This window comes from Macaca nemestrina, chromosome 6, assembly GCF_043159975.1.
Source record: "Macaca nemestrina isolate mMacNem1 chromosome 6, mMacNem.hap1, whole genome shotgun sequence".
NCBI lineage: Eukaryota > Metazoa > Chordata > Mammalia > Primates > Cercopithecidae > Macaca > Macaca nemestrina.
Genome location: NC_092130.1, coordinates 101,778,913 through 101,793,867, shown reverse-complemented (window position 1 = coordinate 101,793,867; position 14,955 = coordinate 101,778,913). Strand labels below are relative to the sequence as shown.

Here is a 14,955-nt window from a genome sequence, read left to right as displayed (position 1 = left end):
TTCCTTCTGAAACTATTGTAATCAATGGAAAAAGAGGGAATCCTCCGTAACTCATTTTATGAGGCCAGCATCATCCTGATACCAAAGCCTGGCAGAGACACAACAAAAAAAGAGAAGTTTAGACCAATATCCCTGATGAACATCAATGCAAAATCCTCAGTAAAATACTGGCAAACCGAATCTAGCAGCACATCAAAAAGCTTATCCATCATGATCAAGTTGGCTTCATCCCTGGGATGCAAGGCTGGATCAACTTACGCAAATCAATAAACATAAACCATCATATAAACAGAACCAAAGACAAAAACCACATGATTATCTCAATAGATGCAGAAAAGGCCTGTGACAAAATTCAACAACATTTCATGCTAAAAACTCTCAATAAACTAGGTACTGATGGGACGTATCTCAAAATACTAAGAGCTATACATGACAAATCCACAGCCAATATCATACCAAATGGGCAAAAATTGGAAGCATTCTCTTTGAAAACTGGCACAAGACAGGGATGTCCTTTCTCACCACTCCTATTCAACATAGTGTTGGAAGTTCTGGTCAGGGCACTCAGGTAGGAGAAAGAAATAAAGTGTATTCAATTAGGAAAAGAGGAAGTCCAATTGTCCCTGTTTGCAGATGACATGATTGTATATTTAGAAAACCTCATCTTCTCAGCCCAAAGTCTCCTTAAGCTGATAAGCAACTTCAGCAAAGTCTCAGGATACAAAATCAATGTGCAAAAATCACAAGCATTCCTATACACCAATAACAGACAGACAGCGAAATCATGAGTGAACTCCCATTCACAATGGCTTCAAAGAGAATAAAATACCTAGGAATCCAACTTACAAGGAATGTGAAGGACCTCTTCAGGAGAACTACAAACCATTGCTCAACGAAATAAAAGAGGACACAAACAAATGGAAGAACATTCCATGTTCATGGATAGGAAGAATCAAGATTGCGAAAATGGCTATACTGCCGAAGGTAATTTACAGATTCAGTGCCATCGACTTTCTTCACAGAATTGGAAAAAAAACTACTTTAAAGTTCACATGGAACCAAAAAAGATCCAACTTTGCCAAGAAAATCCTAAGCCAAAAGAACAAAGTTGGAGGTATCACGCTACCTGACTTCAAACTATATAACAAGGCTACAGTAACCAAAACAGCATGGTACTGCCACCAAAGCAGATATATAGACCAATGGAACAGAACAGAGCCCTCAGAAATAATAGCACACATCCACCCCTATCTGATCTTTGACAAACCTGACAAAAACAAGAAATGGTGAAAGGATTCCCTATTTAATAAATGGTATTGGGAAAACTGGCTAGCCATATGTAGAAAGCTGAAACTGGATCCCTTCCTTACACCTTATACAAAAATTAATTCAAGATGGATTAAAGACTTAAATGTTAGAACTAAAACCATAAAAACCCGAGAAGAAAACCTAGGCAATACTATACATAGGCATGGGCAAGGACTTCATGACTAAATCACCAAAAGCAATGGCAACGAAAGTCAAAATTGACAAATGGGATCTAATTAAACTAAAGAGCTTCTGCACAACAAAAGAAGCTACCATCAGAGTGAACAGGCAGTCTACAGAATAGGAGAAAATTTTTATAATCTACCCATCTGACAAAGGGCTAATATCCAGAATCTACAAAGAACTTAAACAAATTTACAAGAAAAAATCAAACACCCCCATCAAAAAGTGGGCAAAGGCTATGAACAGACACTTCTCAAAAGAAGACATTTATGCAGCCAACAGACACATGAAAAAATGCTCATCATCACTGGCCATCAGAGAAACGCAAATCAAAACCACAATGAGATACCATCTCACACCAGTTAGAATGGCGATCATTGAAAAGTCAGGAAACAACAGGTGCTGGAGAGGATGTGGAGAAATAGGAACACTTTTTTACTGCTGGTGGGACTGTAAACTAGTTCAACCATTGTGGAAGACTGCGATTCCTCAAGGATCTAGAACTAGAAATACCATTTGACCTAGTCATCCCATTACTAGGTATATACCCAAAGGATTATAAATCATGCGGCTATAAAGACACATGCACATGTATGTGTATTGTGGCACTATTCACAATAGTAAAGACTTGGAATCAACCCGAATGTCCATCAATGATAGACTGGATTAAGAAAATGTGGCACATATATACCACGGAATACTATGCAGCCATAAAAAAGGATGAGTTCATGTCCTTTGTTGGGACATGGATGAAGTTGGACACCATCATTCTGAGCAAACTGTCACAAGGACAGAAAACCAAACACCACATGTTCTCACTCATAGGTGGGAACTGAACAATGAGAACACTTGGACACAGGGTGGGGAACATAACACACCAGGGCCTGTCATGGGGTGGGGGTAGAGGGGAGGAATACCATTAGGAGATATACCTAATGTAAATGACAAGTTGATGGGTGCAGCACACCAACATGGCACATATATACTTATGTAACAAACCTGCACATTGTGCACACGTGCACATGTACCCTAGAACTTTTTTATTTTATTAATAAAAAAGTAGATTTTAATTAAAAATTTTATTGTAAAATAAATACTAACAATAAAAAAATTATTGAAGTCTATATTGCCTATCAATAATAATAAGAGTTTTCTCCTATGATTTGTCAAACAAAAAGATGAGTGTAAACATCTGAAGAATCTTAAGGTCGAGATTTGAAATTCAGTGTCATTGAAATAATGACCCTCATAATCTTTTCTTGCGATATTTTTACAATGGCTGCTTGACAAAGAAAAACAAAGGAGAAAAAGACACAACAAACACCCTGAAAACAAACAATTCATGTTTTTACTCCTAACCCACTGAGAAATTTTGAGTTAAAAAATCTAGCTGTCACACATATCATCACTATAATTAGACTCTTCTGTGCACAACAGCAAATTGTCTTAGACAATTAAAAATACAATGTATTAGATTTATGGCCTGTGTTTACTTTTACTCTCTTCTGACTCGCATGAATTTTGTGATGAAGAAATAATGGAAAAATGATTCATTAAGATATATAGATTTTCTAATCCATATGTATTATTGCATCTTCATTTGTAATTTGAAGCAGATTTTTAAAAAATCACTTCTTTTACAGAATCATTTTAGTTCTCAGTTTAAAACATCTTCATTTTCTTCATTCATTTTCATAAGAAATAGTAGTAAGATCTTAATGTGATGTGCACTGTACCTTTAAATGGTTGTTTGCAACAGCATCATGTAAGGGCAGAGTTCCATCTATATTTGCACAATTAACCTTAGCACCAGCTTTTAATAACTCTACAATTATATCAATAGATCCTTCATTAGATGCCTCATGAAGTGGTGTCCAACCTAAAAAAAGAGAAAGAAAAATAAATCCTGCTTCATGCAAATCAATACTCATGTAATATCTGTATTACTAAGGTTTTGTTGCATAAATGGAATATCCATATTGATTCATATACATATAATAAGTATTGAACAAGAAATAATACTAAAAAGTATGGGCTCAAAATTTATGCTTCATTTTTGAAAACAAATTGATGTCATCACAAACATTTGTTGATATAAGTGCCAAAGCAAAAGACTCACAGAATGCAAAACATAATGAGAGTAAATACTATTCATTTTGATTTGTTTCAATTCAGATATTAAAACGTCTGACTTTCCCATGTGTATCTTTGCATTGTCACATTTCTCTTTAAAATGACACCTGGTTTAATCAACCTTTGAGTTTTTCCCTGTGGAATTCTTCAGATAAGATTCTTTTGTGCTTAAGCAAAACGTTGGGTAAATTTTTCAGAGTTTTAGAATAAAAATAAAGAGAGAAAAAAGGAACAGTACAAAAGGAGGAGAAAAGAGAATGGATAGGAGAATGAGAAAACTCTGCATTCTGACCAAAGTTGCAGGATAAACTTGAGGCTTCCAAGAAAAAGGCCTAACTTCCTTTATTCCCCATTCTGTTTACCCTCTCTGATGCTCCCAAATGGATGTTAAAAACTGTTTCAAAGGAAAAGGGTCTATTAACAATGATAAATCTTAGTATTCAACTAAACACTAATATAATATAAAAAATATTGTTCAAAGTTATCACTTACATATCAGCCAAGAACAAACTGGAGGGAGCAGGAGGTGTTGAAATGTGTATTTTAGTGAGTTCCAATTATTAAGGTAATTAAATTAAAAGGATCCAAACCTGCATTATCGTTTAGATTCACATCTGCTCCAGATTCTATCAGGGCTTTCACTAGGGAGAGATTTCCTTTTCTGGCAGCTAAATGAAGCCGGCTTTCCCCTCTGGCATTCCTCTTGTTGATCCCACCTGTTTTCATTCCTGTAAATTTGCCAAACAAGAGGTTTATTTTCTGCCAAGTGCTGATTGTTATAAAGGATCTTAGAAAATACATAACAACTTCCTCAAAATATCACACTACACAGAAACTTATACCAATTAATGTTATCATTGCTGTTACTGTTTTAATATATAATTTGTGAAGACATAATAGAACATCTAAGCACATTACTTTGTATTCATTCTAGCAGTTGGTTAATCACTCTATCACTTGATCAAAACAAATTAACTTGCTTCAGTTCTATCTACACTCATCTCATTCTCAGTAGTCCTTTAACAATGATTATTTTTAAGATAAACTGAGATATTATAAAAAATCCTCTTTCTACAGCCATTCTGTATCTCAATGGGTGTATTCCTGATCACATAGGTGCCAAGTACCAAACTATGGACTATAGTTTTCTATTTTTCTTTCACAAAATGTGCTGTACAAGATTAACCAAAGATTTTGTTTTTTAAATCTCTTCCTTGCAATACAAGTTATACAGACCTAAGCTGGAACTAAAAGTAATGAACTGATCATGTTTTCCCCCTATTTCCTGCCAAAACCATGCTAAAATGACAGTAAAATAAAATTTAAAGTACCATATCAAAAAAAAAAAAAAAAAAGAGGAAACAATAAAGGACAAAGACTTCAACCAATTTGGGGGGATTAGAAAGTCACTGATGGAGAAGAGTGAACTGACTTGGCAGAGTGGGGAATGCTCCAACACAAGGGAATTGTAGAGAGAGAGCCTGAACTCAAGCCTGAACTCAGTCTGAACTCAAGCACTCCACACTTGGGCACATGAGGCACTACAGAAGGCAGGTGTATGGAACAGTGGGGGCAGGGGGTGGGCAGTTGGTTAATATCTTTTATATAAGATCTTTTACATAGAAAGGTTGGGACTCCAAGTTTCCTTCCCCAATCCTCAACTGACTAGCAACCACTCCTCTTATCCCAGATATCCAACCCAAAGCCAGGAACCTGAAGGTTTGTTTTCTATAGACACTGCATCAGGGCCAGGCACAGTGGCTCATGTCTGTAATCCGAGCATTCTACTAAAAATACAAAAATTAGCCTGGCATGGTGGTGGATGCCTGTAATCACAGCTACTGTGGAGACTGAGGGAGGAGAATCACTAGAACCTGGGATGTGGAAGTTGCCCTGAACCAAGATTGAGCCACTGCACTCCAGCCTGGGAGACAGAGATAGAGTCCATCTCAAAAAAAAAAAAAGAAAGAAACAAAGAAACTGCATTAGAGAAGCTTCAGATTGAGATGCAAAGCAAAATAAATGGATACGGTGATGAAACAGAAAATATTTGTTAAATCAGTGGTATCAGCACCATGGAGGAAACTTGTTAGAAATGCAAATTCCCCAGTCTACTCCAAACTTACTTTGGAGGACAGACTAAAATGGCTCCTAATGATCCTCACCATCTGGTATTTATGACTTTGTGTACTCTTCTTCTCTTGAATAGCTTGCTTCTAACCAATAGAATATTTCAACACTGAGGGTATTTCATTTAACTGATTAGGTTAAAAGAGATTGTAACATTTTCTGTCCTGCTAGCAGACTTGCTGTATTGCCTTCAGCTTGTATGCTTTGATGATGCAAGTAGCCATGTTGGAGAAGCCCACCCAGCAAGAAACTGAGGATGGCCACCAGCCAATCACCAGTGAGAACTGAGGCCCTCAGCCAACCATCCTCAAGAAATTGAATTCTGCCAACAATCACATGAGCTTGAAAGTGTATCCTTCCCTAGCAGAGCCTTCAGATGAGACCCCAGTCCTGGCCAACACTTTGCTGCCTATGAACAATCCTGTTAGAGGTCCCAACTAAGCCATGCCCGATTCCTGACCTACAGAAAGTATGAGATAGTAAGTGTGTAATAGAGACAACTAACACACCTACTGAATCAGATTCTTTGAGGGTAGGGCCCAGCAATCTGTGTTTTAACAAGCTTTTCAGGTAATTCTGATGCAAACTAAGGTTTGAGAACCACTGCATTAAACTTTGGGATAATCTTCTTGCTCTACTTCCTAAATGTATATGGTTTCAGGGCAAGAGATAAAAAGATTAGAGAACTGTTCTCTAAAAAATGGATTCTTGGGTTATATGAATCACAGGGAAGAATGACAGTCTCATTTATCTTTTCCACTGGCACCCAGACAAAAACATATTGCTCTTTAGAGATTAGCAATCCAAAATTCTTTATTGGAAGAATTAAAAACATATATATATATATGAGAGAATATATTTGAAAATTATATCTAAGACTGTGGGACTGCAGACTGCAAGTATGAATAGAAAAATCTCTCCCAGCTGGGCACAGTGCCTCACACTTGTAATCCTTGCACTTTGGGAGGCTGAGGCAGGAGGAGTTTGAGACTAGTCTGGGCAACATAGGGAGATCCCATTTCTTAAAAAAATTTTAAAAATTAGCTGGGTTTGGTGGCATGTAGTCCCAGCTACTGAGGGATGCTGGGGCGGGAGAAGCATGTGAGCCTGGGAGGTCAAGTTTGCAGTGAACTGTGATTGTGCCACTGCTGTCTAGCCTGCGTGACAGACAAGACCCTGTCTCAAACAACAACAACAACAACAACAACAACAATTCCCAAATAATTCTTACTGTGGATGGTATAAATTCTTGTTTCTGGTGTGTTTGCAGCAAAGAAGGTAGCCATGTAATACACATTTTGGAGGAAAAATTCAAAAACTTCTCAATGTTACTAACATCATAAGTTTGTACAGCATTGACTAAAAATTTAAAATAACAAAATCTGACAGAAATTCAAAAGGAATGCTAATCCTCTTCAAAAACTCCACTGTAGTTTGGAATCTGATATTACTATTAATAAGCATAATGCTATTAAATACTTAGATTTCTCTCCATTTTTATGTGACCAGTGTTTTCTTCTCAGAAGCTTTCAGGATCTTCTCTTTATTCCTGTTCTGAAATTTCAGTGAGGTGCCTTGTTCACTGTACAGACACTAAGTGGTACTTTCAATATGGAAATGCCTATCTCATTTCTTGTATTCTTTCTTTAATGATTTCTTCTACTGTTCACCCACTGTTCTCCCTGGATTTCCTAGAGTGATCTTTAATTTTCTTATCTTTTCTCTCCTATTTTCAGCTTTTTATTTTTTTGTCCTTAGTAGACTTGTAAAGCTTTGCCTTGTAATCCTGCTACAGATATCTATATATTATCTATTTATTTATATTTCTGTTTTAAACAACTAAAAGCTCTATATTGTTCTCTTATTGTTCCCTCTTGTCTATAGCTTTTTGGAAAAAAAAATGTAGATGTTTCTTGATTCTTGTATAGTTTCTGTTTCTTTTGGGTTCCTTTGGTCTGCTTAGTTTACTTTGATATCTTTCACATTGGTGTTTTCTGCAAATACTTGTCGATCTTTGACTATCTGTTCATTCATATTTTAGTGAGGAAAACTAAAATCCTAACTGGAACTCTGTGGAGTGTGAGGGGAATGTGGCAGAACTCGGACATAGTTGAATTCACTGTTGGGTGATCAGCAGGAGGTAAGCCTGCCATTGTTTTAGGGAATCCCAGATGCCACTATCTAAAATTCTTATCTCTGGAACAGTTCAATTCTCTGCTCAAGTGGCTTACAGTCTGGTGGAATAACAGACATCTTAAAAATTACATTTAAATATGATTAAGTGCTGCTAGAGAGGTGTGAAGTTTCCTGTGGTAGCTGTAACAAATTACCACAAACTGGGTGACTTAAAACAACAGAATGTGTTCTCTCATAATTTGGAAACCAGAAATCCAAAATCAAAGTGTCAATGGGGCTGTACTCCCTGTGGAAGCTCTAGGAAAGAATCTTGCTGTGCCTCTTCTAACTTCTGATGGCTGTCAGCATTCCTTGGCTTCCTTGGCTGTGGCTACATTGCTCCTTTGCCTTCATCTCATCATCCCTTCTGTATGTTTCAAATCTCCCTTTCTTTCTCTCATAAGGACACAGTAATTAGATTTAGGGCCCGCCTGGATAATCCAGGATGATCTCCTTATCTTAGGGTTCTTAACTTGAAGAAGGTAACAGTCATGCTTTTACTATATAAGGTAATAGTAGAAAACTACAGGGATTAGGATAGGGCATGTTTTGGGGGGCTAGCATTCAACCCACTATAGGAAGTATGTATAAGAAGGATTTCAGTTTACATGAGAGGGGGAAAATGAAAGAACATTCATAGAGAATGCCTAATTCAGTGTCCTTCCTACCTCTTGACAGTATGTAAATCAACAGTGAATAATGTTTAACCTGAAGTGGTCCAGCCTATTGTTTATGACAGAACTATCTCCAAGAACTATCAAAGGATGCTTAGCTTGTCCATACTGTGAAACATACACAGTTCATTCATCTGACATAAAACAAAATAATGGCTATGTTTCTTTAATTTCCCTTATGTTAAAAAGGCTGAATGGAAGTATCTAAAGAATCTGACACATTTCACGCCTGCTGTCCCCACTGAATATTCTTGCTGTCTGCAGTTTACCTATCTCCTCTAATATGACAAATTAGAAGTCATAGACAGAAGTATGACATGAATATATTTAAAGATTATCGGATTCTCAAGTGGTGCCTTAACAACAAATATCGCTGAAATAGTCATATGTCAGTGAATAACTACAAAAAGAAACAATATATCTGAATGTTTAGAAATTCCTTGAAGTAGACTGAATTGCTGTGCTTGATTTTGTAAACTTTAACCTCTACAATTATAGGAATACAAAGGTTGCAGGTCGTTTTTAAGAAACTTTGTTTTTTTCCGAAATTCTGAACTGTTTTGTGTTCTTGGCTATTAGCAGGCATGTGCATTTCTGACTTCGTTTTTTCTTTTATCTCCTCAAAATTTCTTATAGTTATTCCGTCTCCACTGATGTTATCAGTTAATTCCTCATCTGAAACAAACATTTTGCAATATCAGTATTGTTGTTCTCCTACCTGGTTATACAACCAGAAAATAGAATTTCTAACTTTTTTTTTTTCTTTTTTTTTGAGACGAAGTCTCGCTTTGTCGCCCAGGCTGGAGTGCAGTGGCCGGATCTCAGCTCACTGCAAGCTCTGCCTCCCGGGTTTAGGCCATTCTCCTGCCTCAGCCTCCCGAGTAGCTGGGACTACAGGCGCCCGCCACCTCGCCCGGCTAGTTTTTTGTATTTTTTAGTAGAGACGGGGTTTCACCGGGTTAGCCAGGATGGTCTCGATCTCCTGACCTCGTGATCCGCCCATCTCGGCCTCCCAAAGTGCTGGGATTACAGGCTTGAGCCACCGCACCCAGCCAGAATTTCTAACTTTTTAAAGTTTCTGTTCCATGCTGGACTGTTTAAGGAAATGGAAGCTTTTAAAAATGTTTTTATGTAACAGACAAAAAGTTTGCTGGTTGCAGCTCTGATGGGAATACAGTAGATAGTTGAAATGAATAGAACTAACAATTTCCTGCTATCAAAATATTGTTAGGTTTCCTGATGCTAAATAAGTACTATATTAAAAAGCAACAGAAAGAGTGATAGAAATACTGTTTATTCAATCAATGGGAAAAGGATTCCCTATTTAATAAATGGTGATGGGAAAACAGGCTAGCCATATGCAGAAAACTGAAACTTGATCCCTTCCTTATACCTTAGACAAAAATTAACTCAAGATGGATTAAAGACTTATAAACGTAATACCCAAAACCATAAAATCCCTAGAAGAAAACCTAGGCAATACCATTCAGGACATAGACATGGGCAAACACTTCATGACTAAAACACCAAAAGCAATGGCAACAAAATCCAAAATAGACAAATGGGATCTAATTAAACTAAAGAGCTTCTGCACAGCAAAAGAAAGTATCATCAGAGTGAACAGGCAATCTACTGAATAGAAGAAAATTTTTGCGATCTATCCATCTGACAAAGGGTTAATATCCAGAATTTACAAGGAACTTAAACAAATTCACAAGAAAAAAACCCCATCAAAAAGTGGGCAAAGGGCCGGGCGCGGTGGCTCAAGCCTGTAATCCCAGCACTTTGGGAGGCCGAGGCGGGCGGATCACAAGGTCAGGAGATCGAGACCACAGTGAAACCCCGTCTCTACTAAAAATACAAAAAATTAGCCGGGCGCGGTGGCGGGCGCCTGTAGTCCTAGCTACTCAGGAGACTGAGGCAGGAGAATGGCGTGAACCCAGGAGGCGGAGCTTGCAGTGAGCCGAGATCGCGCCACTGCACTCCAGCCTGGGCAACAGCGTGAGACTCCGTCTCAAAAAAAAAAAAAAAAAAGTGGGCAAAGGATATGAACAGATACTTCTCAAAAGAAGACATTTATGCAGCCAAAAAACATATGATAAAAAGCTCATCATCACCGGTCATTAGGGAAACGCAAATCAAAGCCACAATGCGATACCATCTCATGCCAGTTAGAATGCCGATTATTAAAAAGTCAGGAAACGACAGATGCTGGAGAGGATGTGGAGAAATAGGAATGCTTTTACACTGTTGGTGGGAGTGTAAATTAGTTCAACCATTGTGGAAGACAATACAGTGATTCCTCAAGGATCTAGAACCAGAAATACCATTTGACCCAGCAATCCCATTACTGGGTATATACCCAAAGGATTATAAATCATTCTACTATAAAGACACATGTACATGTGTGTTTATTGTGGCACTGTTCACAATAGCAAAGACCTGAAACCAACCCAAATGCTCATCAATGATAGACTGGTTAAAAAAATGTGGCACATATACACCATGGAATACCATGCAGCCATAAAAAAGGATGAGTTCATGTCCTTTTCAGGGACATGGATGAAGCTGGAAACCATCATTCTCAGCAAACTAACACAGGAACAGAAAACCAAACACCACATGTTCTCACTTATAAGTGGGAATTGAACAATGAGAACACATGGGGAGGGGGACATCACACACTGGGGCCTGTTGTGGAGTGGGGGGCTTCTGGAGGGATAGCATTAGGAGAAATACCTAATGTTAGACGATGGGTTGATGGGTATAGCAAACCACCATGGCACATATATACCTATGTAACAAATCTGCAGGTTCTACACATGTATCCCAGAACTTAAAGTATAATAATAATTATATTAAAAAAATACTGTTCATTACCATCAGTCAATATCAGCTTAGCAACCATCTTTGATAACATTGTTTTGACTTTCAAAGTAATCACTATTACTTAACTACTAGGCTTAGTGGCATCTCAAAATATGGCCCACATATCCTCATTCTTCTCAGTTTGGCCATCGGTTGAATACAATTCAGTTGGAAATTTCTATAAAAATAAGTAAATCTATAGGAAATGTGTACAGATTAAGCAATATTACTAATACCTGGTTTGTGAGAAATTTCCTTCTTTTCTCTTTGACTAAGTTGTGAGATGTTGGCCAATTCTTTATTCATATTGTCAGTGGAATGAGAATCTATATCATGTATAGTCTCACTTTCCAGATGGTTTTGTCTCCTTTTTTCAACTTTAGTTGTTTCTATTACTTGAGAATGAACAACTATGGATAAAGGCTCATTTGAATAAATTATTTTTTTGTCTCTGTCAGTGTAATTCCTTTCAGCGTCACAATTCTTTGCCACCTCTTCCACAATATGTGTATCTGCTTGTTTCATTAAAAAAGTTGGTTCTCTGGGAATATAATCCTGTGGCTTTTTGAATAGCTCCACATGGTTAGTCAACTTTGAAACCTCATGTGTCGAAAGTGTTCTCATACAAGCCAGGGAATTTTGCTCAGGATTGCCATGTGAGTGATCAAAAGAAGGTCCAAATATGCATTGTTCATAATTTGCAACATGTTCAGAAATAACTGCATTATCTGAATGAGAAAAATTAACAGCTTCCTGTTCTGGAAGTGTGGTTAGGCTGACTGCTTGTAACTCATTTTCCTGTGAAAAATGATCTTCAGAAACTAAAAACTGTTGAAAATCCTTTTCTCTTCTATTTGTTAAATTCTCCTTAAAATTACAGTGTTTTTTGCAGCCTGTAGAACACATCACCTTTTTAGATGTTATAGCCTTCTCAGAGGTACAGCAATCATCATCATCATTATCAGAATTTCCCTTTACAAAGGATAGGAAAGAATTTTCCCATTTGTTAAATCTCTCATCTTTTTGGACCAAGTTACTGTTTTCATAAGATTTGTAAAGTACATGGTGTTGTTCCTGGAGAGTGTGAGGCTGCTTATCTGTAGTAACTAGTGGTAACGTGATTTCTTTATGTAATGAAAGTCCTGGGAAAGAAACAACTTCAGTTTGGTCAATGGATTCTAATTCCAAGCATTGAACTTCTTGACTATCTGATAAATCCAGGTTCTGGATGTGTGTCTCTTTGGAAACCGAACAAGCCTCAGTACTATTATCTAATCCATTTTTCAGGCTTGACAGAGTTAAGCTGGAAGGTTCACACGATTCTTCTGGAAGGTCATTAAGGGTTTCTAGAATACACTGCTGATAGGTAACCAATCTGTTTATTCTCCGGGAAGGAGAGACAGCTAGTGTCTTTCTTGGATTACAGTCTACATCATCTACTTGAGTCCTTTTACGTTGTGTTTTTTTTCTTCCTATACCTTTTGGCACATTTGTGTTGGGATCTTTGACATTATGGAGATTGCCCTTTCTGAGTCCTGTAGAGTATATCTGGTTAAGAGTTGATTGTTTATGCTTGGATTTACCAAATTTTGTGTTTTGGGGATCTTTTTGGTAATGTTCATATACATCTTCTTTATTTATAAATAAACTCTCTTTGCTTCCTTTATTAACTTTTACATGTTCCAGCTTCTGTCTGTTGGAATTTTCATTATAAACATGCCAAATGTGACTTTTAGAACTGAATTTTGGTTTCTATAGAAAAAAATACATAGTTAGCTTTAAATTTCAGCTGTAGTACTATATCAACTCAATCTGGATTATTGATAAATCAACTATTATTTGATTCAAACTATTATTTCTAATTCAATCTAACCACAGATCCTGCTGGGATATAGCCAACCTGATATTTGGGAAACACAGACTAATAGAAGAAAGGCAAATGTAATAGAGTTAGACTCTGCATGTATACTAATCTTTATTTTCTACTGTAGATTTTAATTCCTTCTTGCCAGTATTTTAGCACTACTAATCTTATTAAACATAATAAAAAAGTTTAATCTACTTAATTTGTATAGGCTTTTAAAGTAATCAGATCAAAGTTTCCTTTACAAGGAAACTCTGTGCTGGTGTACATCTTCTGTGTCTAGTGGGTTGGCGCTATTCCTTTGAGCTGTAAACAAAAAGAGAAAATCAAAGAAAGCAGATTCCAGTAGTCAGACTCTAAACTTTACAACGAAGCTTCACACAGATGCTTTAGAAACACTTTCCTCTCCCAATTGTTATATAGGCAGAGCTAGAATTAGGGGTTTCTTCTTCTGGTATCTGGGAGAACTATGGGATAGAAGCAGAAAAACTGACTTAAAAACAGGAAGACAGATATGCTCTTCAACTGGTCTGTATGAAAAAATTATTATGGGCTGCTAAGATTAAAACAGGAACACAGCTTCCTCTCATTCACCATAATTCAAGTACCAGATGAAGAATAACTGCCCACCATGTAAAGTTTGAAGGGATGGGCTAATACCTTTGACTCCTTCCTGTACTATGCTTAGGCCACAGGAAATTAGACATGGTTGATAAACCTTAGGCTCCATAAAGAGGAGGAGGAAGGAAATGATTACCAATATATTAGTGTGCCCAGATATGCTACAAACTAACAGCCCAGAACCCTCTGATTCTCATGCAATTATTCTAGTGTCTTAAAAGCAAATGTGAAGTCACTATTACCAAAGCTTCAGCAGTCTTTCTCTTCCCTTTGATAATCTATAAAACAACCAGAAGTTATATCCCTATAAAAATGTTTATTACTAAACATAGATATACCTTGTGTTGGTATACATCCTCTATGTCTAGTGGGTCAATGCTACTCCTTTGAGCTGTGAACAAAAAGAGAAAATCAATGAAAACAGCTTATAGTGGTTAGACTTTAGACTTCTAAAACCCACCAGTCCTTTGCCATGAGAAAACCAAGTGGAATAAGTGAAATTATGCAAACATTTTATATTAAAACTGGCACATACAACATTCCTATAACTCTCATATTAGAAATCAAATACTATCTTAAGAGAGCTAAAACATTTATATAGGGAAAGCAAAACAGATCTAACAAAATAACTAATACTAAAGATTGGCACTAAACTCAGTATTTATTTTCCCCACAGATATATCCAGATATGACCTCTTCATTCAATAGATTATGTAACTGTGTGCAAGCTACTTTTATAAAGTGAAAAATTATTTTATAATTAATTAGATTATCATCTCCTAATATGTCTGCTTAATAAGGTCCTAACTGAATGCTGCATTCTCTTCAAAGTAAAACATACACAGATGGAAAAGGCCAATCATCTTATGAATGTACAGGGCGAAAAAGATTATTTTTAAAAAGGCTAAGTTGATAATAAAAGGAATTATTTTAGTGTCTCTTTCATAGCCTTCTTTACATACTGAAAGTAGCATTAAAGTTACCTATATATGCATTTGG

General features: G+C 36.8%; 1 protein-coding gene across 4 annotated transcripts in view; it reads right to left on the bottom strand.

Annotated features, from left to right (window-relative positions):
* Positions 1-14,955, bottom strand: part of LOC105475134 (ankyrin repeat domain 31) — a 162,312-nt gene that overhangs the window by 62,657 nt on the left and 84,700 nt on the right. For 3 of the 4 annotated variants that reach the window (XM_011730158.3, XM_011730155.3, XM_011730160.3), the window contains 4 exons: positions 14,295-14,347; positions 11,702-13,223; positions 4,215-4,352; positions 3,228-3,370 (listed from right to left, as the gene is read on the bottom strand). In XM_011730158.3, the coding sequence (XP_011728460.2) occupies positions 3,228-3,370; positions 4,215-4,352; positions 11,702-13,223; positions 14,295-14,347 (1,856 nt within the window). The remainder of the gene's footprint in view (positions 1-3,227; positions 3,371-4,214; positions 4,353-11,701; positions 13,224-14,294; positions 14,348-14,955) is intronic. The other variant, XM_011730157.3, reaches the window with a different exon arrangement.